The sequence below is a fragment of the Pelobates fuscus genome, chromosome 8 (assembly GCF_036172605.1).
Source record: "Pelobates fuscus isolate aPelFus1 chromosome 8, aPelFus1.pri, whole genome shotgun sequence".
NCBI lineage: Eukaryota > Metazoa > Chordata > Amphibia > Anura > Pelobatidae > Pelobates > Pelobates fuscus.
Window position 1 is genome coordinate 20413433 of NC_086324.1, and position 21520 is coordinate 20434952.

Consider the following 21520-nt stretch of genomic DNA (forward strand, 5'->3'; position numbering starts at 1 on the left):
TGCCCTAAGCTGATCATCTAATGAAATAATAAATAGACAAAAATTGTAGAAGAATTTCTTGGTAAACCTCTGTTTATGACTTGATGATTTAAGTGAATCCATCTAAAAATAACAACCTATAAACGTCTATTTATTGGGGCTTAAAGTGAATCTATTGATGTAGAATGAGTCTAAGAGATTTAGCTCATATTTGTCTTCAAATGCTAAATATGTGTGCACAGTTATTAGTTATGATTTCCAATTAAAATTAGGGGGCACTGTCATTGTCTAATCTGGAGACTGGTTAATCTGCCTCAGAAAATGGAGAGACTTTCTTAAATTGAATTGCTTGATTTATTTTTGAAAAAGAAGAGTACATATTAACGTATCATATACTCTGGTGGTATGTATTCTATAACTGATGGAAAAAACAAGATGCATTTTTTCCATAACTTAATATGTACTTTCAAGAACAAACTTCATAAAACTTTTCTGTTGAATCTTTTGGGAGATATATTTTTTTGTAAGTATATTTTTATTGAAGAAATGTTCAATAAAGAACAGAAAAACAGAATGGGACTCACAGGGCCCAAAAACACAAGTGAAAGTATAAGAAGACACACGGGTTAAAAGTAGTTTTGAAAAATAGGAATAACGTGCACAGATTTGCAATAACAGAGACAAAAGCGTACCAATGACGTTATACTTTTTTCTTCAAAGTTAGAATATGTTTACTTGTCTATTACTTCACGATACAGCAACATTCTAAAACTGGCAATGTTTATGCCCGCTAACATACTTTTTTAAACTTTTATATTTTTAGGAAACAACAAAGGAGAGCAAACCAAAGCTAAGCATGTGTCTAAGAAATGCGTTGGTGACGACTTCTCTTTCATGGAAGAAAATGAAGGATTACTTACTAATAGTTACTATTTTCTTTTCTCTCGGAAAGGGGGATTTGGATGGGAAAGACCAAGATTTTTTCTGGAAAACAGGTGATATTTTACTTTATTCTTGTATATTATGTAAATGAGTAGTAGATTTGTAGGACGACCAGCTTACTGCATTCAATTGGCTAGTGGGATCTGGATGAAATCTTAGTCTTAGTCTTATTGGGCAGACTAGATGGGCCGAATGGTTCTTATCTGCCGTCACATTCTATGTTTCTATGTCTGTCTTTTGACCATTGGCTAGTGCAATGCAGGGAATCATTTTCTCTTATTAACAAACTGAATACAAAAAAGCATTGTCAATCTTTCATCTTGGCTAGTGGAATGCACACAGTCATCTTCTTTCTGTCCTATTAACTATCAAAGTAAAATCAAAGTCATTATCACTTTGTAGCTTGTGAAATTCAAATTTTATTTGTTTGTGATTTTTTTTTCTCCTGTTCACTAACAGGGTATTGTTGTTGATGTCCTATGCTTTGGTATCATTTGGTATTTATTTATTACTGCCATTTCTAAAGCGCCAACATATTCCGCAGCGCTGTACAATTGGGAGAACAATACAATATAAACAGACCGGTACAAAAGGTAGATGGCCCTACCCGTGAGCTTACAATCTAAAGGTAAAATAGGGAAATGAGACAAGAGGTAGCAGAGGAAATCGAAGGTGATGGCAGAGAGAATTTATAGTGATTAATAACATGTGAAGGGAATGAAGAGGTAATTGACTGTGGTATATGGTATTCTTTTACGCTTTTAACAAGTGAACAATTGTAGGTGACTCCAACTCAATACTCGGGTGGATTTGAGAAACTGTGTGTTATCGTCCAGACTGTAGGTCAGGGCCTAAATTTGTGGGGGTATTTATGATTATTCTGTATGGTTTTGAATGCAACTTTTTGCTGTGATAGCTGTTGAGGTTTCCAAAAAAATAAATGGGTGTCCTAATTTTATAACAGATGTATAAAAATTAGCTGACTACACATCATTTGGGAGGGTATAATATGTTTCCTCACTCCCTGTGTTTCACCCAAATGTGATCCAAATGAAAAGATTGTATCTGGCAAATGCTTCCAATTGGTATAGAAATTATGCTTAATCACACGTTCTCTGCCTTACGATGACACAATATCCAGTCTGTAGTTTCTGGTTCTGACTACAGAGGTACTTTTGATGATCGTGTGTTTATGCAACTTAATTCATATGTGAGATGTGAGAACATGTTTCAGATTTATAGTTTATATAAGATATAGTTTATTCCTTAGTTGTTTTTTTTTTTCAACTGTGAAACTTAAACACTTATGACTTCATAGGTAGCAGCATTCAATATTCCAATGTACAGTCAAGAACAAACTGACCTGTAGCACACAATGCAAAGTTTGCCTAGTGAGATCTGTACTTCCTCTGTAAGTGCCTCTACAAAACACATATGGAAACAATGTTTCAGGCTCTCAGTGCTGCCCCCGATTGGCTTATGGCAAACCCGTGCCTGTCCATGAGACTTCACCTGCAGAGTGAGCTGGGGTAGGCAATGGGGTACATTCTTTCTCCCATTATTTAAATCACTGCTATGAAACTCTAATATGAAATACAACCCACACATTAGATGTTACATAATTACAGAAATTATATCTGAGAACATTATATTTCACCTCAACGTTACACACATGTTGTAGTAGAACTGCTTGTTTTAATTTCTAAATGATTTCCAGGCTCATGCTACCTGCCTCCTACGTAGCCAGAGTAAATGAGTGCTTTATGTTAATCAGAGCTATATATTAGCTTTGCTGCTAATTTATTCACTTAATTAGAAACTACTTAGTTGTAAAAGCATTGTCAAACCTCCAGGGCAGCTCAGTTATCCATTCACTTTCAATAATGTGGACACACGGGCAGCACACGTCTGCATCCTTATGCCAACCCCTTGTATACACACAATTCTCATAATTTTAATAAAATTAATTATTATTGTACTTTGGTCTTTAATGCATTAGTTCATTATTCTCTAAAGGTTGTCTTTGTTCTATGCCTCTTACACAAGAATCCGCACATATATTGCAATTCTGTTATTAAATAATGCGCTATTTAGGAGATAGTTATGAATATTTAATTTCCAAGTCCCAAAGCCTAAATTATACTACCATAATGTAAGGAGTGGTCCTGACCATTCGTTGGTTTGATTTTTAAAACCTATCAGACATCCTGCTCTCTTTTGTTCAGGAATGTCCTGTTTTGCACAAGATAACCCGCTACCTAGCTAGAAAAGAAAAGGTTCAAGGACCAATGGCTTCTAAAAATCTCTGGTATGATAATTTCAGCAGTTCAATTAATCCTGTTTTACTATCTTGTCTCCCATGGAATCCAGCTGAGAGTAGGTCCATAGCTAGTCAGCTGATGTAAAAATAACTTTTGCTTTCTGCCAAAAGAACTTATAAAAAGTCAAAAAAATGACATTTTCTTTTTCTAGAAAAATAAAAAAAAAGCCCATTTCGACTCTAAAATGCCAATTTCCAATAACCTCTCTTATTGGCATTTGCCTAATAAAGTATGAAAATGAAAGTTTCTGTGCGTAGAAAAATGCATAGAACTGACATTAGTCATTAACTCTTGTGTGTGCATGTTTCAGGCACTGACGTGGTCATGGTGTTTGGGTTAACACTTTAAGAATTCAGGTTTTACTGATTTGTGTAATCTCCTAAACTTTCTTTAGAGTTTTGACGTTTGGGGTGGTGTTGAGTTTTTCTTGTCGATGTCCACAATTGCTTTTTTTTTTTTTTAACGTAAATGGAAAAAAATTCCCAGGACATAACGAGCACTCCTTTAGCATACATCGACTTACATTACAATTTAACTTTAAGAGGCAGTGGTGAGGCCTCAGAGATTATGCTCCAAGAATATCTAGAGGTGTTTGTGAGGCTTTAGTTTACCATCATGGCCAATATGTTGATATTTTGGACGGGTAATTAAGAATATTAACGTGTTATATATTTTACCTGCTCGCTTAAAGCCAAGAATGCAAAGGAATAACATTAGGTAAATTAAACAAATGTTGTACACATGCATTATTCCACTCGTATGGCTCTACTGCTCATTTCACCATCTGATCGCCATCTTTGACTTAAACTAATTAGCCACACAATCTGTGTACCATTGCAATGCTACGCTTACACGTGTCACATTTCAGTTGTGTTTGATACAGATGAAATGATGATTCAATTATCCTAAGATTACATCAAATATCCAATGTCTATCACAAATTTGACAATACAAGAAGGTAATAATTATCATTTTTTTAATGACTTTGAAAATGTAACTGGTTGAGCCATTCCACTATGAATATGAATTTCCAACAAAGTATGGTAAGTGATACAATCTGTAGACATTTAATTGTGTTTAAGTCCTTGCAGATTTCTATCCCTGTATAATGCGATATCCAATTAGCAATTTTCAAGCCACCATTGTTGTTTCTCAGAAACTCTATTAACTGCAGAGAAAGACTTCAATTTTTTACAATAATGAAAAAAAGATCCATTGCATACATATTAAAAATAATGTTACCTACAAATCAGAATATTTTACAACGAATGTTACAATCTTTTATTACGTGCAGTATTTTGACTAAACCTTGTCAAACAAACAATTTAGCTTATTTTAAAAAAAAGTCCTTGAATCGTTCATTTTTTTTGTAAACTGCCGGTAAAACTTTGCATATTTAACATTTTGAATAAGTAGTGGTTTTTTTTTCAGCAAAGCCGTGTTCTTTTTTTTTTTTAATTCTTTATTTTTCTTGTGCATTAGATTACAAAACAGAGTAGTCTGTAGCGCCACGACAGTGGTTACAGGCATTTCAACGGCATACATGGTCACGGCAAAGATAAACTGCACATTTTTTTTTTTTTGTAGGTAAATATAACACGCTATGAACATTGTTAAACTGATAAACATAGTAAATACATGTTTGCATCGCACTTCTATTGTGTTGAGTCACGAGTGGGCCGACAAGCTTTAGCTATTAAACATAGTATGGTTTCACCTCGCTCAGAGGTGAGTAGGTACAAGTAGACAATGCCTGACTAGTTAGGATGTACACACGAGACATATTAGCATAATTGCACATCGTTTGCCAGTTTATCAAGAGTGGCACTTATATGGTGCTAAACTAGCTAAATTAGGTATATCAGTACATCAGTACACCTGCCCTATGGTAGTGCGCTTTGCTGTGTAATCATTGCTGGTTATTATGATATGTTGCGGGGAGACTCAAACTTTGAGCTACGCGTCAGGGTCATGTATTCCGCACTGAGGGGTAGTTTTTACTACCAAGAGGTGGTGTTGGGTTTTTGCGTAAATCTGACTAGATTATCAGCGTTCTGTATACTCTGGGTCAATGTCTATAGTAGTGATTGCGTACGTCTGTGTCGTGTTAGCAGTCTTGTGTAGGTCTTGTCGTCTACGCTGCTGCTTTACATAAGTAGTTGTGTGTCACTTTGCTATTCCCTCGCGTGTCACCCCGTGGGTCCTCTTAACCGACAGGGGGGGGGGTCTGAGTGTGTCATACGGTGGTATCTAAGAGTAGTGGGAGCGGAGAGGTGGCCGCGTGTGCGGTCGCCGTGGTAAGGTAGAGCATATTCCGACTGATCGGTAGAGATAACAAAAACAACATAAGTATGACTGGGAAAGGGCTAGGTAGATGGTAAGTCAAGATGCCAGGGAGTTGTGGCAAAACAATAAATTGTGCACTGTCCCAATAGAGTCAGGAAAACAGTTCGTGGGTCATTCCGGGTCTCTAGGTGCCGGCTCCTTCAGAAGGTTCCTGCCTGGATCGTCGCGGCACAAAAGTTGTTACCCGTTCAGGGTCCCAGCTGTGTGGAAGCCTTGTGGCCGTCTGGGGTGCCGTGCTGTGCATGGTGTCCTGTGGTAGACCCAAAGCATGAAGTAAGTCCCGTGCTCCCTGGAGGTCGTGTACCACATGTTTGTCTTTGCCCCTCTGGATTAGGAGGGAGCGGTCAGGGCGCCATCTGTATGGCATGTCCCTCTGTCTGAGAAGCGTGGTGAAGGGTTTTAACGACCCTCTCCAGGCCAAAGTGCCTCCCGTGAGATCTACAAAGAAAGACAAGGCGTGGCCCTCAAACGTGAGTTGTGCCCGGTCTCTAGCCGCTGCCAGGGTTGCGGCCCTGTCATTTCTGTGTTGGAAGCGAATTATTAGGTCGCGAGTGGCCGTCGCTGGGGCTCTGGCCGGTTTTGGGACCCTGAATGTGCCGTCGAGTTGGATAGCTTTGGCTGCTTTTGGTGAGAGTAATTCTGCCAGTAGCCTGCGTGCGTAATGCGGTAGTTCCTCTGCAGGTATGTTGTCGGGCAGACCCCTTACTTTTATGTTAGCTGCTCGGCGCTCGTCTTTTACGGCGGCGAACCTCCGTTCGAATTCTGCATTTTTTTTTGAAGGTTCGCAATCTCCGTCTGCCTGGAGGTGATGCTCGTGCCTTGTGCTGCTGAGGTGACTTCCATGGCGCCCAGCCTCGAGTTTATGCCTTGCAGCTCCATCCGGACGGTGGCTATGTCCCCTTGTAGCGTGGACTGTAAGTCAGCCAGCAGGGTCTTTAGTAACGATGTTGTGATCGGCGCCCCGTCTGGGGCCTGGGGCTTGGTCCTGGCAGCCAGTGGTCTCGGCATAACTAGCGCGTCCTCCTCCAGGGAGGTTTCGTCTGATAGGTCGGAGTATGTGTCGGCTAGGGCGGCCATCTTGGGCCCTGGTGCTCCGTGCGCTTGCCTCCACATTGCCCCGATATCGTGGTTATGTCCTTGCTGGTCCGGCTTCGTTTTTTTGGATTTTCGACTCATGACTGGTCTGCCACCTCTTGACGGTATTTGTATCGGTTTTGGGCGGTTTTGCTGGTCTGGTGTGTCTGAAACTGTGGTTGTTTCTCTGGAGCTTCGGCGCCATGCAACCTCTCTGCTTCGCAGTTAGACTCCGCCTCCCAAGCCGTGTTCTTTTAATGCCTATTTTTAGCTAATTTCTTTTTCATAAAGATTTGATTTCAATAGACTTACACATTGAATATTAAAATGTTTATAAAACTGTTTTCATGCATTGATACATTGATAAATGGGACACATTTATAATCATTTGTGAGATAAAATTTTATATTTTTATATATTTATTGACGAACCTTCATATAGCCCATACAAAAAAGTTAATACCTTGTGTGACATATTGCTCAAAAAGGCAATATTCTCACACGCAAATGGTGTGATATACAGTAAGGCAGAAAATGCATCCATTCATAATATATATAAAACTGGTAAGTTAGTTGCAATAGCAGGGCTTATTTAGAATAAGTAGTTTTAACATGTTCTTGTAGCATTACTTACCCAATCTGCGAGCTAGTGTGGGTTCTCTGCTTGAGCACTCCTGCCTCTCTCAGTCACTTCTCTGCATGATCTTAATGGGGCAATGGGAGTCCCAAGTAAATTCCGTCTCCCATTGGTCCACTTCATTCCAGGGCCCCCATGAACAAACCTTTTGGACCAATCAAATGTGAACTAAAGGCATTTAAACCTCCCTGGCCCTGTATACTGTGCTGCTTTTCTGGTTTCTGTCCCAGATCCCTTTAGTGTGTTCCTTGTTTTCTCTTGTATTATATTGTTCTGGTATTGACCTTGGCTTTGTTACTGATTCTGCATTTATCTTTTACCCTTTCCTGTATTTTTTGCCTGTTTGACTGATTACCGTGTACCTAAGTCTGGCTAGTACTCATTTAAGTGGATCGTTGTTACTCTGACCTTGGCTCGTTACTAACTACGCTTTTTCTATGTCTTACATTAAGTCTGACCATTCTAAGGCCTGGTTATATGTCATATCCTTGTTTTGTCCCTTGCTGTCCTGAACGCTGCGTGTTGGGGTATTACTTTGTGACGATTCTAAACTGTAGAATGAACTGGAAACCACCAGAATCCCCTATCTACTATCAGGAGTTAATAAAACCTTTTTACTGTTATCCCACATGCAAAAAATGGGGATAAAAAAGAAAATAGAGATGAGGAATTAAAGTAAAGCCTGACCTGGCTGACCTGGGGCCAGAGGAGAGCAACAATACTGGCGTTTTTTGGCATTATTAATATGATTGGGTCTCCTACCTTTAATATCAGGTTTAAATGGATCTAACATGTTTCAACCTATATGAAGATAGCAATATAAGATATTAGTGGATACTTTAGATTTGTTTTATCTAAAATAATAAGAAGAGCACCATTTCAGAAAATGATCATTTAAATCGGATTAAAAAACCCTTCACTTTTTAGGTAAAGTTTGCATTCTATATCTGATGTGAAACACGTACTTTGTTGTAAATACTTTGAACATTAACCTAGTACTGGGCAATTTTGTTTTGCAAATGGGTTATAACTTTCTGTAATCTCAAGAGAAATAGGTTTCACCTTATTAAACAGTAAATAAAAATGCCAGTAATTTGGAGCATTGTAGCCTCTATGTCTGAATAATAAACAAGTATTTATTCTAAGGTATTAAAAATACAGTTTTGCTGTCAAAGGAAATCCATTCAGTAGAAAGAATTAGGTAAATCTTAGAACAGTACATAAGAAAACGGAGGGTAGCTGTCTATTTATGACTTGCCTTAAACTCGTCTGGAAGTTTTTAAATTCCCCAACCATTGATTTACAATCCTTTTCATTTTTTTTTTTTTTTTTGGTTAATCAGTCTGAATAAATAGGATCAGATTTGTTTTGAAATTAAAGAGTATTAGAATGTATTTGTGTAATATTTATAGGTATATTTCTTGAAATGTACAGCCTATTTAATTTATCGTACAAAATATTCCATGAAGTAGCTACAGTATACCCCATTCACCCACCATACAGCATATCCCATTCTCTCAACATATAACCTATCTTATACAATCACCATACGGCCTATCCCATTCTCTCAACATATAACCTATCTTATACAATCACCATACAGCCTATCCCATTCTCTCAACATATAACCTATCTTATACAATCACCATACAGACTATCCCATTCTCTCAACATATAACCTATCTTATACAATCACCATACGGCCTATCCCATTCTCTCAACATATAACCTATCTTATACAATCACCATACAGACTATCCCATTCTCTCAACATATAACCTATCTTGTACAATCACCATACAGACTATCCCATTCTCTCAACATATAACCTATCTTATACAATCACCATACAGCCTATCCCATTCTCTCAACATATAACCTATCTTGTACAATCACCATACAGACTATCCAATTCTCTCAACATATAACCTATCTTATACAATCACCATACGGCCTATCCCATTCTCTCAACATATAACCTATCTTATACAATCACCATGCAGCCTATCCCATTCTCTCAACATATAACCTATCTTATACAATCACCATGCAGCCTATCCCATTCTCTCAACATATAACCTATGTTATACAATCACCATACAGACTATCCCATTCTCTCAACATATAACCTATCTTATACAATCACCATACGGCCTATCCCATTCTCTCAACATATAACCTATCTTATACAATCACCATACAGACTATCCCATTCTCTCAACATATAACCTATCTTATACAATCACCATACGGCCTATCCCATTCTCTCAACATATAACCTATCTTATACAATCACCATACAGACTATCCCATTCTCTCAACATATAACCTATCTTGTACAATCACCATACAGACTATCCAATTCTCTCAACATATAACCTATCTTATACAATCACCATGCAGCCTATCCCATTCTCTCAACATATAACCTATCTTATACAATCACCATACAGCCTATCCCATTCTCTCAACATATAACCTATCTTATACAATCACCATACAGCCTATCCCATTCTCTCAACATATAACCTATCTTATACAATCACCACACAGACTATCCCATTCTCTCAACATATAACCTATCTTATACAATCACCATACAGCATATCCCATTCTCTCAACATATAACCTATCTTATACAATCACCATACAGCATACCCCATTCTCTCAACATATAATCTATCTTATACAATCACCATACAGCCTATCCAACTCTCTCAACATATAACCTATCTTATCCAATAACCATACAGCCTATCCCATTCTCTCAACATATAACCTATCTTATACAATCACCATGCAGCCTATCCCATTCTCTCAACATATAACCTATCTTATACAATCACCATGCAGCCTATCCCATTCTCTCAACATATAACCTATCTTATACAATCACCATACAGCCTATCCCATTCTCTCAACATATAACCTATCTTATGCAATCACCATACAGCCTATCCCATTCTCTCAGCATATAACCTATCTTATACAATCATCATACAGACTACCCCATTCTCTCAACATATAACCTATCTTATACAATCACCATACAGCCTATCCCATTTACTATCCATAAAGCCTATCCTATTCACAACCCATACAGCCTATCCCATTCACAACCCATACAGCCTATCCCATTCACAACCCATACAGCCGATTCCATTCTCTCAACATATAACCTATCGTATACAATCACCATACAGACTATCCCATTTACTATCCATAAAGCCTATCCCATTCACAACCCATACAGCCGATTCCATTCTCTCAACATATAACCTATCGTATACAATCACCATACAGACTATCCCATTTATTATCCATAAAGCCTATCCCATTCACAACCCATACAGCCTATCCCATTCACTCACCATATAGCCTACCCTACTCACTCACCCTATGGATAAGCCATGCACTCAATAGACAAATTCTACTGAACAATCTGTCTGTAAAAATAATTTTACCATTTATTTCCTGCCCTCATTATCACAAATTCCTGGTCCTTCATACTAGCCATTCTTTCTTCTGTGAAGTGGTACAGCATATTAATATTGAAATATTACAATACAATGGTAGACAGTTAAAAACAGACAGGTAATTTCTGTACCTTTACAATCAAACACCAGCATATTGGCAGCGAACTTTTCATTAAAATAAAGTCTCGATGACTGATATAAACCAGTCAGCCTTAAGGTAGGTCAATATCATTTGTGTCTTATATGTTGAATATCCTAAAAAAAAAAAGAAAAAAAAAAGAAAACCATAAAATATTATAATAAAAGCCAAATTAGTTTTATGCAATATAAAAAAAACCCAAGGAAATAAATGTAAAAATAGAAATTGCCAGAAAAAACAAGAGAATAGAAAATGTTGCTCTGTAATAGTGCTTTGAACCAGTGCTCCATCATTCTAAATACACTGTTTGGAGAATATTTCAGTGTGATACTTCTGTTTAATGCTGCAAAATATTCTCTGTTCCTGACTTCTGTGCCGGGTATAACTTTTGATGTTGTAGCTCATTTGTCAAGGTCCCAACCATTTCATACACAGTCAAATTACTATTTTCAAGCACACAGAGCCAATTCTTTTGAGCCCCTGCTTCCATATTCTAGTTGAAAGACAGAATGGCTCTTAATATCCATCAAAGCCATTTTATATTTTTTTAGAAAAAACTATTCCCCTGTTTCTTTTGAAGCAAACAGTAATTAGGTTGCGAATAGTACATTCACTGTCACTTCAAACTTTAAACATAGTTTTGGCATTTTCTTGTAGAGGTACGCAAATCAATTTTCTGGCAATTTGTTTCCAAAATCTACTATGAACTAATTATTAATTATGAATTAATTTGTGCAGCTACAGATATAAATCTAAAAACGCTTTTTTTCTTCAATTTATAGAAAATAACACATGGCTTAAAGTGACACTCCAAACTGGAGCGAATCCTTCCTCTTTATACCAGATAGAGATTAAACTTTCGTCAGGATTTTTTTTTTTTTTTTTTTAACTTTGGGTGGTCTGAAATTCGTTCATATGGTGTTTCAGCTCATATGAATATCATCCATGCAAATGATTTTGGGAAAACAATTAGGATGAACCAAAGGGCATGGGAATTGGCCAATTGGTGTACAGCAAAATATAGATATTATGATAAGATTTTTTGTGCCATTTGGTTCACAGATCAAGTGCGAAGAAGTAACCCATAGAGTTGAAAAGAGGAGGAGCAGTAAAAAAGCCTTAATATAATTATATATGTATTAAATATATAATATAGAAATATAGATTTGTATTCACTGCTCCTCTGTGTTCCCTCTACTGATCACTTCTCACTTGATCTGTGGATACAATCAACATTCAATGACCTTAAGCAAACCAACAATTATCTGTTTTTACCATGAATTATCTTTCTGTGTTTTTGGCACCGTGGGTGGAACTTTGATTCACAAAACAAATTAAATGGCTTGTCAATTGTCTGTCCTTCTTAATGTATGATTTGTCAATATGCCATTTTACAGTTATGGAATTAGGATGACCCGTTCCTAGTGTTTTCTCGATAAATCATGAATTTGCAGATGCAGCGTGGAAAACTTAACCGGACTATTTACTAAACACAGAATTTCATTAAAATGCACAACGTTCCGTGAAAATGGCCACATTCTGACTGGACAGGCAATTTTCACATCTACTAAAGCAGAATCCAATCCTGCAATGGGATGAGAATCTTATATAAAACACCAGTTTAAAAGCAAATTGGGACAGATTGCACCCATTAAAATACATTTTCACAAATTATTGTTCACTTGCTTCTCACATGCCATTGTCCACCACTCCCAAATGAATGTGCCACCCCCTCCAGCCTCCTCTTCCCCAGGCGACCATAACCTCTTAGCCACCTTCCCAGTTAAAAATAATTTTACGTACTCCTGCACCTGAATAATAGGGGGCACCCAATAAATCTAAAGATTAAATAATATATATATATTTTTAATGATGACCACTAGCATCATCACTGCCACATTTTAGAATGCTCAGTGTAGACAGGGTTTACGTGTGCAGTAAACTAAAATGAAATATAGTAGTGAGGAAAGAAGCTTGCAGTTTCCAAAGCACAAGCAGTGGCACATAAGCACACTGCAAAGACAATAATCTAAATAATTGGTCTCTTACTAGAAAGAATACAAAAAATAAATCAGTAACACAATTCTAAATCAGTGAATTAAAGTGGGTGTAAGTGGCACTGTCGTACCAACTAGCCACGATAATGTTCTTCTATTTATTTATTTTTCTTTCTTAATTCATCTAATGATGAGATCTCCAACTCTTCCTGTCCTACCTGCCTCTCTTTACTAATGGTACTATCCTCACCACTCCCCTACTCTGTCTAACGGTATTGGAATTAGTAGTGGAGGGGGTTGTGCTGGTGGTAGGGTGTGACAACTGTGTAGTTATCCAGTGGATCTGCCGATATGATTTGTGAATATATTTCAACATTGAATGTCTGTCCTCTAACGATCAAACATGTTTTTTGCTATCTGTTGATTGGACAGATGATACAACCCACATGATAGGGCAGACCGCTTGTCAATTACAAGAAACTAAGCTGCTCATTTACTTTTACAAAAAGCAAAATAAACAGCACTGCAAATCACAAACTGAATCATGCATGTTTGGGTTGACATTTGGCAGCTTGGAAATCAGAATTTTTGTTTGTCTCCCCCATCACCCCATGGGCTCTACTGCAGCTTTGTCCAAAATCAGTCTCCTGGTCTTCTTCTTACTTGATCTGTGAATAACATCAACATTTAGAGACTGTCCCTAGCCATCAATCATCTCTTTTTTTGGCAGAATGCAGAATCACGAACCAAGCATGTCTTACATTGCACGGTTCGGCGGGCCCATGATTTAGGTACATTTAAGATGTATTTAAGATTTATGATGTACCTACATTTAAGGAGTTCAGGACTTCAGCTGACACACGATTGACCCAAATGCAGCTAAATTGCAATTTAGCCTGAAACATATCTCCAGGTCTAATAAAATTGCAAAGTGGAGTAAATGCTGGAGTTATCTTTACACGTGTACAATTCTGAGGCCAACTTAGAATTAAGTGAATAACATAATTTATTTTATTTAGTTTGCTGTATTGAATTTAGTAGTTAGTAATTAAGTATGACTTGTTTCAAGATTTTAACAAAAACCCAAACACAATCATTTCAGCTTTTAGATGTTGTTGGTAGCAGATAGGGGTTATATCCTCTTAGCCAGAATCTCCTGTCTAGACTGACTTATTGAATCTCCCATCCCGACTTGTACATCAGATGTTTCAACCTTTTAATCTTAGAATAGAAATCCTAACAGACCAGTAACGATTGTAAGGGCTCGCTATTAAAATAGTGTTTAACAGAGACTGATATTAAAAACTGCAAAGACTCAAGAGTAAAGCTTGACAGATCTGACGTGTGTTTATACACTCACGCTTAGGTAGAACAATACATTTCAGATTCACTGAAGCGAATAAATTGCTTTTGGGAGTCTCAAATGCTAATCTCTTAATGTCCCACAATTCTTCACAGGAGAGAATCTGTTTTATGTTAAAAGACTTGGGTGTATGGGCTGTTTTTTATTAACTGGTTTCCAAGGAAACAGAAGTTTAAGTTCTGTAAAAACTATGTAAAACTTTTTCCCATTATTAAAATACATTTTAATACATTGAATTGATATCGTATCCGGAGTCCATGGGTCAGCAGTGGGTTTTTTGTGTGTATGGAAAGCAGAGGATAAAAATATGAGTTTGTGCCTCAACACATCGAGAGAGGATTTCAACATATTGTTTCAAATAATTTGTGTTAGCAAAATGCAGCAATTGTTTGCTATTTACGGTCATGTTGGATGACTTGCATACAAATATATAGATTTGGAAGACTTCTCACAAATTCAAAGTCATTCTGATCTTGTTGTTTTAAAATCTGCTATTTTCCCGTAATGAGTTAAATTCATTATTTCATAGGCATAATACAGCCTTGTGTGAGCCAATAAGAGTCTTGAACATCATGTTGTTTACATTTTTATGCTGAAAACTTTATTTTTTTCTCAGGAGGTCTAAACTACTGGAACAGATGTCTAGATTTGTTTAAGCAATATTTTTAAGCAGCCAAAATTATTATAAGCTTGTTTATGTAAACAAATATATACAAATGTATAAATAAATATAACATTTAGATTCAAATGTGAAAACAAATTTGAAGTATATTAGCATTATAATAGAGAAAATGATTAATAATGCCCACTCTGTGAGTAAGAAATATTGCAACAAACTTCAGGAAGTCACAACAGTCATCTCCTGCGTTGGACAGTATTCGCAAGTACACCCTAAGAGAAGCAATGAGCAAATAGGTTTTTCTTGAAGATGAAATATTAACATCATTTTTCATATATCGGCCTAAATCTTAAATTTTTTATGAGCTTTTCAAATTGTTTAATTTTTTGGGGGATAAACTTTTGATTTGATTTATTAACAAAAATTCACACATGCTTTAATGGTGCCTTCCGTTGATAAATCATTTGAAAAGAATATCCCAAAATATTTAATTGGGGACATAATAGGAGTAGTTGGAAGACTAGACTGATGGGGGAGCTGCAGCTATTAATGATGACATGGAGTACATGTATTCTCTGTTTCATTGTTTAATTTTTTTATACTTGACTCTGACTCAGTGGTTATTTTATTTATTTTGCTTTGATCGGGTGCCTGCTTTTTACCAGTAAAAATAAAAAATCCAGCTAAAGTTTTGGCAAGCATAACCAGCAAATGGGAGGATACACATAAGGAAATCACTAGTATCCCAAACGAACATCTCCATCTGCATAAAGTATGCCTCAAACTGTCTGGTTGATCTGGACAACATTTGGAAGAATTCAAGGTGGGCAGATTTTACAATAGTGGCGAGTCTAGGAAAAAATGTGAAAATTAATATCTAAAATAAAAATTGCATTCCAGCAAAAGGGACTCATCCCAGTTTTGAAAGATGGCATTGGGTGTCTCGTAGATTAGAGCTGCTTTCTTGCCTTTTGGCCCAAATAGCTTAAAACCATTGAAAAAACAGCAGAGTGGAATATTGGTCTTTCTATTCATGAAATATAAAAATAAAGACATTGTGTTATTCAGCACAACACCAATCGAAACACACAAATAAATAGCTGGTTGTATGGTTCAACAGCAGGCATGTCTCATTTCGGATGGTGAGCAGGTGAGGACCTATCCTTTACCCAATTAAAATGGTATGGAATGACTTCAAACCATTACAGAAATATCAATGACATGTTGGAGTTCCACTATAAATACAAGCTCTTCATGTAACAAGAATCCTGTTCATAAGACTGGTAGAGTGTAGGATAGAACTAGTTAGTCAGTCCATCTCAGTGGACCAGTTGTTCTAATCATAGAACTCCAGCAGCTGATGAGATAAGGGTTTTGGGTGCAACATTTCTATAAACTGTCCATTCCTGCCAAGGATTCATCGAATCAGTTCTTTATCTAATAATAGCCTCGAATTAATATTTTATATTCTATGTCAGCTTTTTCAAATGATTTAATATTTTTAGATACACTTTTGAAATGTGAATTTTTTTTTTTAAAAAAAATATTAAAATATCAAAATTGATATCATATATCAAAATATATCAAAATCACAAATGCATCAAAATATTAAAATCATTTTCAAAATATGAAATAATTTTAAAAGTGTATCCAAACATAATAAATCATTTGAAATTTGTTTTCAAACATATCAGATTGAGGCCAATGTTACTGGTAACACAGAACTGGCCAATTATAACACCCATATGCCAGATTTTACTTTTAAGCCAATCAAACCTAAAGATGTATATCCTGGCTATACATTTGTTATGAACGATGACTTCAGAGCTCCAGGTTATATTACAGATAATATATGTATATATCGGTTGCTTCTGTGTCTCAAAGTACTTAGCCAATGATGCAAAAGAGTAGCCATGATTGTAAATGTAAATCTATTGTAAATCGTATTACGAACCAAAATAGTGAATTACTATTTTTATACTCATATTTCATTATAAACTTTCAATCTCATGATGGAACCTAACAATCAATTATTGTTTTTACAGTTACCTAGAGTATATTGCAGTAGATAGCAGGTTATCCTTTTGTTGTACAATAGTATCAAAAAGGTTAATATATTTTGAAAGCCCGAGCATCCCACAGGAGGAAATTTACCTGCCAAGAATGATATTTAAACTGATCTAACTCAAGTCATATTTAACAGAGGAATTGCTGACATATTATTTAGATCTGCTTTGCGTAACCTTTTCTAATTGTTGAAACTGTGGGCAATAAATTCACGTTTTAATAGGAAGAACATGAGAATGAGGTTTAGCTCTGGCACCGTCGGTTAGGGACCATAAATACAGCATAGGGTAAATACAGACTTATATTTGTGTTCTAATCCGCCCGAGGAGAATGATCGCTGGTATAGAGAAAACATCATAATGAATATAAAACTCTGTATAGATAACTATGAAGAATCACTTTTAAAATTAGAACTTAATAAAAAAAGCTTCCTTTTCTATGAGCGGTAAAGCCTTCTCCCAGTGCGATTAGCGGTTTCATTTCATTCTCAGCAGTCGGGTAATGATTTTGATTCCAGATGCTTTGGGAGTGATAACGAGATTGATTAATTTCACTTGAAAGGGCATATGTTCAAAGAGAATCCTATCCAAACACCAAGGAATAGCTGACGTCTTGCAAGTGAGACTAGAATGACTTACAGCCCAACAAATAGGAATTATGTATCTTTGCTTTAATACCGAGCAATCTCAAATATGTGTTACTCTGTTGACTAAGCATTGCAAAGAAGGGGTTCACAAGTACCCCATAACTCAATGGGTTAAATCAGTGATCGAAATGTAGCAGGAAATGTAGTAGCAAAGAAATAAAGGCCTTGAAAGTTTGATTATATACCATTACATCATTGAACTGTAGGTTGTATCGATTTAGAGTTAAGAGTCTAAAATAAATAATATATTTAAATTCGTATAGTTCATTAGATTGTTTTGCACCATTACTGATTTCCCAGTCACTTAAAAAGTCTATTAATTGTTGTATTTGTTCAGCAATGGAGAGTTGAATACTAGACCCTTTTGCATTTGTTGTGTTGCAAGTGACAAGTGATTCCGTTTTTCTCAAGATTACAATAATTCACTAGCGTGTTGATAGTATAGTTACTCTCATAGAGTTGCCAAGACACAAAATGCTTTTTATATAGAAATACCAATAATAATAATAGAACGTAGAAGTCCTAACATACACCTTGAAATAATATTTTAATTGATACGCTTTTAAAATGATTATATATTTTCAAAGATATCTCAATATTTTGATATTATTTGTATATATGTTTTTGTATATTAAATGTATTTGTAAGAATTTAATATATTTTAAAAGAGTATCCAATAATATTAAATCATATGTAAAGTTTTTTTGCCTGAAAAATGTGTTTTCTTCAACATAGTTTGGGAAATGTGATATTATAGTGCTAAGGTGAAGGGGACTGGGACAGAACACGTCTTAATTTTTTTTAGCATTTTATAAAATTCTAACTTAAGCATCATATAAAATGTATCATACTGTTCAATTTTATTGGCACAAGTGGTTGCCTAGAATATCATTTGGTTATTGATTTATACTCCTGTATTTATCAACCGTCTATTCTTCATCCACAGAGCTTGTCATTCACAGTTAGAAAAGACAGCTGCTATATTATCTCAGTGCTAGCATTTATTTTAGCAAATTGTTCTTCAAACAATCAATTCTTATATCCATATCGGTTGTTGCTATAAAGAAAAAAAACTGTGAAAACAACTCAATGTTCCTAGACTGGATGAAAGCTTCTCAGTATTGCATGACAGATATTGTTTTTTCAGTCTCTACTCTACGCAACAAGAATTTAAAAAAAAAAAAAATGTTTGTTTGGCTCTGGTAACGTATATCTTCAATTTTAAGGTTTCAATCTCCAAATTCTTTTGATTAAAGGTGATACTCCGGTATACAAATATGAATATAGGTCAGTACAAGTTATATTCATGTGTGATGTTGATAATTAGAGCTAAGATTTTTAAAAATACAAAACCTTACATTTTCCTTTTAGCGGCGAGACAGTGGGAATAAGTCATTTTTCTTTTTAGAAAGGATTTGATCCTCAGAAATGAGACGTTTTAGATTCCACAGAGCAGAAAGTTGGACGCTAGTATAAAGTCACTCTGTATATTTCTCGGTTACAGTGCTTGCCATGAGACACGGACATATTGGTGTCACAACGGGAAGATTGGAATATGTGTGCATAGGAATAAATCAAAATCAATGAGATGCTGCAGGAACCAACTAATGTGAAGCAAGGAAGGAAACACCTAGAGCTCACTTTAAAAGAACACTCCAAGAATCATAAAGGCCATAGTGGTTATGGTGCCAGATGTGCCCTGCCTCCTCCCCTTTTTTTTAAGGATTTAAGTTGTTTTAGCACAGTTTGTTCTTTTAAAAATAAATCTGTGAACTTGAAAAATATGAACACACATATAATATGATCACCAATATTAAAAAGCAGTTGAAACACCCGTGTGGCTATTTCTCATACCCCATACCTGAAATAGTATGAACCAAACAGAAACAGATTGCAGTGAACACATTACATACCAAAGTAGAGTGCTTGTGTACATTATATCATATGCACTCATTCTTACATACGGGACGTATTAGTTGTTGATAAGACCCAGAGAAAAATAACAAAAGAAAATATAAAATTATGTACTAAAGATTAAGAATACTTGGATTCCAATGGGAATTGTAAACTATTACACTCACATTTATAAGAGCCGATGGAATTTTGATGTTTTTCTCGAAAATTGGTAAAATCTGAAATCACAAAATATTACTTCTGTGTTTTAAGCCTTTTACCCAAGTCTATGTAACAGAATTGTATATTATTTAAAGTGCTCATTGTAGTCTCTAAAAGATTACTTTAAGCCGGTTTTCAAAATGTAGGTTAAATAAAATTTGTAAACAGACCCCTGTAGGATTCTAGTAATATACCCCAGACACTCAACTCTCATTTGTACTGACTGCCATTGCAAGGGAGGTTTCCCTTCTGTTCTAATACATGAAACCAGGCTGGAGGAACGGGGCATAAATCTGCTTTATCAGCATTAGGAATATTAATTCATAAAAAAATAAATTCAAATTAGTCTCCTTGGAGATCTGAGAAAGAGCTTAGAGAGTAATGTATCTGTCAGTCCTAATCACACTAGCTATGAGCTAATAATGTTGCTGTGCTTGCTGTTCTCAGGGTTATGTTACAAATGGAACTCAAGTAGAACTCACAGAAGGCTTAAGATCCCAAAGGGCCATAGGTAGGTTTCCAGTTTGACCTGCCTCCATGAGGCCATGATTGCAATATCTAATTTCCTGGGTTTTGCTCTGGTAGTGGTAGTGGTGGGTGGGAGGGGGAGGTAACACTTTTGACTTTAAGGAGGCCACAGATTCAGTAAAACCCCAAATAAATCAAAGTGTCTGGGTATGTCTGTCTTGTATGCCTGCATGAATGAGTGGGTGTCTGTGTGTGCATGTATGTGTGAGTTGTCTAAGTAGGTGTGTTTGTGAGTAGTTGGTTATATATGTGTGTGGATGATTATACATGTGTATATATCTGATTGGAGAGCTAGTTATGTGTGAGATGTTTGCCACAGCTATGGGGGTGGGGGCAGTATTTTGCTCTTAAGCCCAGGCAGAAGAAAATATAATTGACCAGCCCTTCTTGCTATGTCACTGACCTGCACTGCAGTAGCCAATCACCAGTCACACACACATTCGAACATTTGACGGACATTAGAAAACCACAGAATAGCTGGTGGGTGGAATGTTAACCATTAACAAACGTTATTCCATTCTCCTTCCAGTTAACTGCTGAAGATACGCCTGAAGTTTGCTTATTAGCCCTTTTAATGCCAATTGAACAGAAAGACTGAATGTTCCAAACCTAAGCCACACATATTGACTGATATAAGCAGTATTTGGACAGTTGATTTATGTCAAATAATGTTAATGATGACTTGTTAGAAATTGCATAGTCAGCCACTATAGAAAATAAACATTTCACAAAGTGTGCTTGCTATGTACCATCCCCGGCCCCTCTATACCATCATAAGTCAGATAAGAGATCTAGCTGGTATATTAGAACTTCTTTGTGATGGATTGGTTCTGGCCTTAATCCCAGACCTATAAACCACATAAAGTACTTCTAATAAAGTGATTCTAACCAGGAACGTAAAAAACCCAATTTAATTAGAAGTAAGATCCAAATTTCAGGGCAGAGAGATCACATCAATCTTTACACTTTATCAGAAACGTAGGGATTTCACTTGAAGATTTTCAAGTAGGATTTTACCTAATAAAATGTTCATTGTTTGGAATATAACATTTACCAGATGATAACATCTAGTATTTATTTATTTATTTATTTATTTATTTATTCGGTTTATGATCAGATTAATCAGGACAGGATATTTTTCTGATGTATTTTAAACCTCCAGAGCACATGCAGAGTTATTCGTCTACGTATCACTGTTGGCTGACTCCAATCACCATAAACATCATCTCAATACTGTAAAGTGTTAGGGGGCTGGAGTCACTGGGTACAATA

General features: G+C 36.1%; 1 protein-coding gene across 1 annotated transcript in view; it reads left to right on the forward strand.

Moving 5' to 3' along the window:
* The window catches only part of THSD7B (thrombospondin type 1 domain containing 7B), a 366207-nt gene that overhangs the window by 71404 nt on the left and 273283 nt on the right, over window positions 1–21520 (forward strand). Inside the window, exon 3 of the mRNA XM_063429372.1 lies at window positions 803–974. Coding sequence (XP_063285442.1) covers window positions 836–974 — 139 coding nt within the window. The 5' untranslated portion in view covers window positions 803–835. The remainder of the gene's footprint in view (window positions 1–802; window positions 975–21520) is intronic.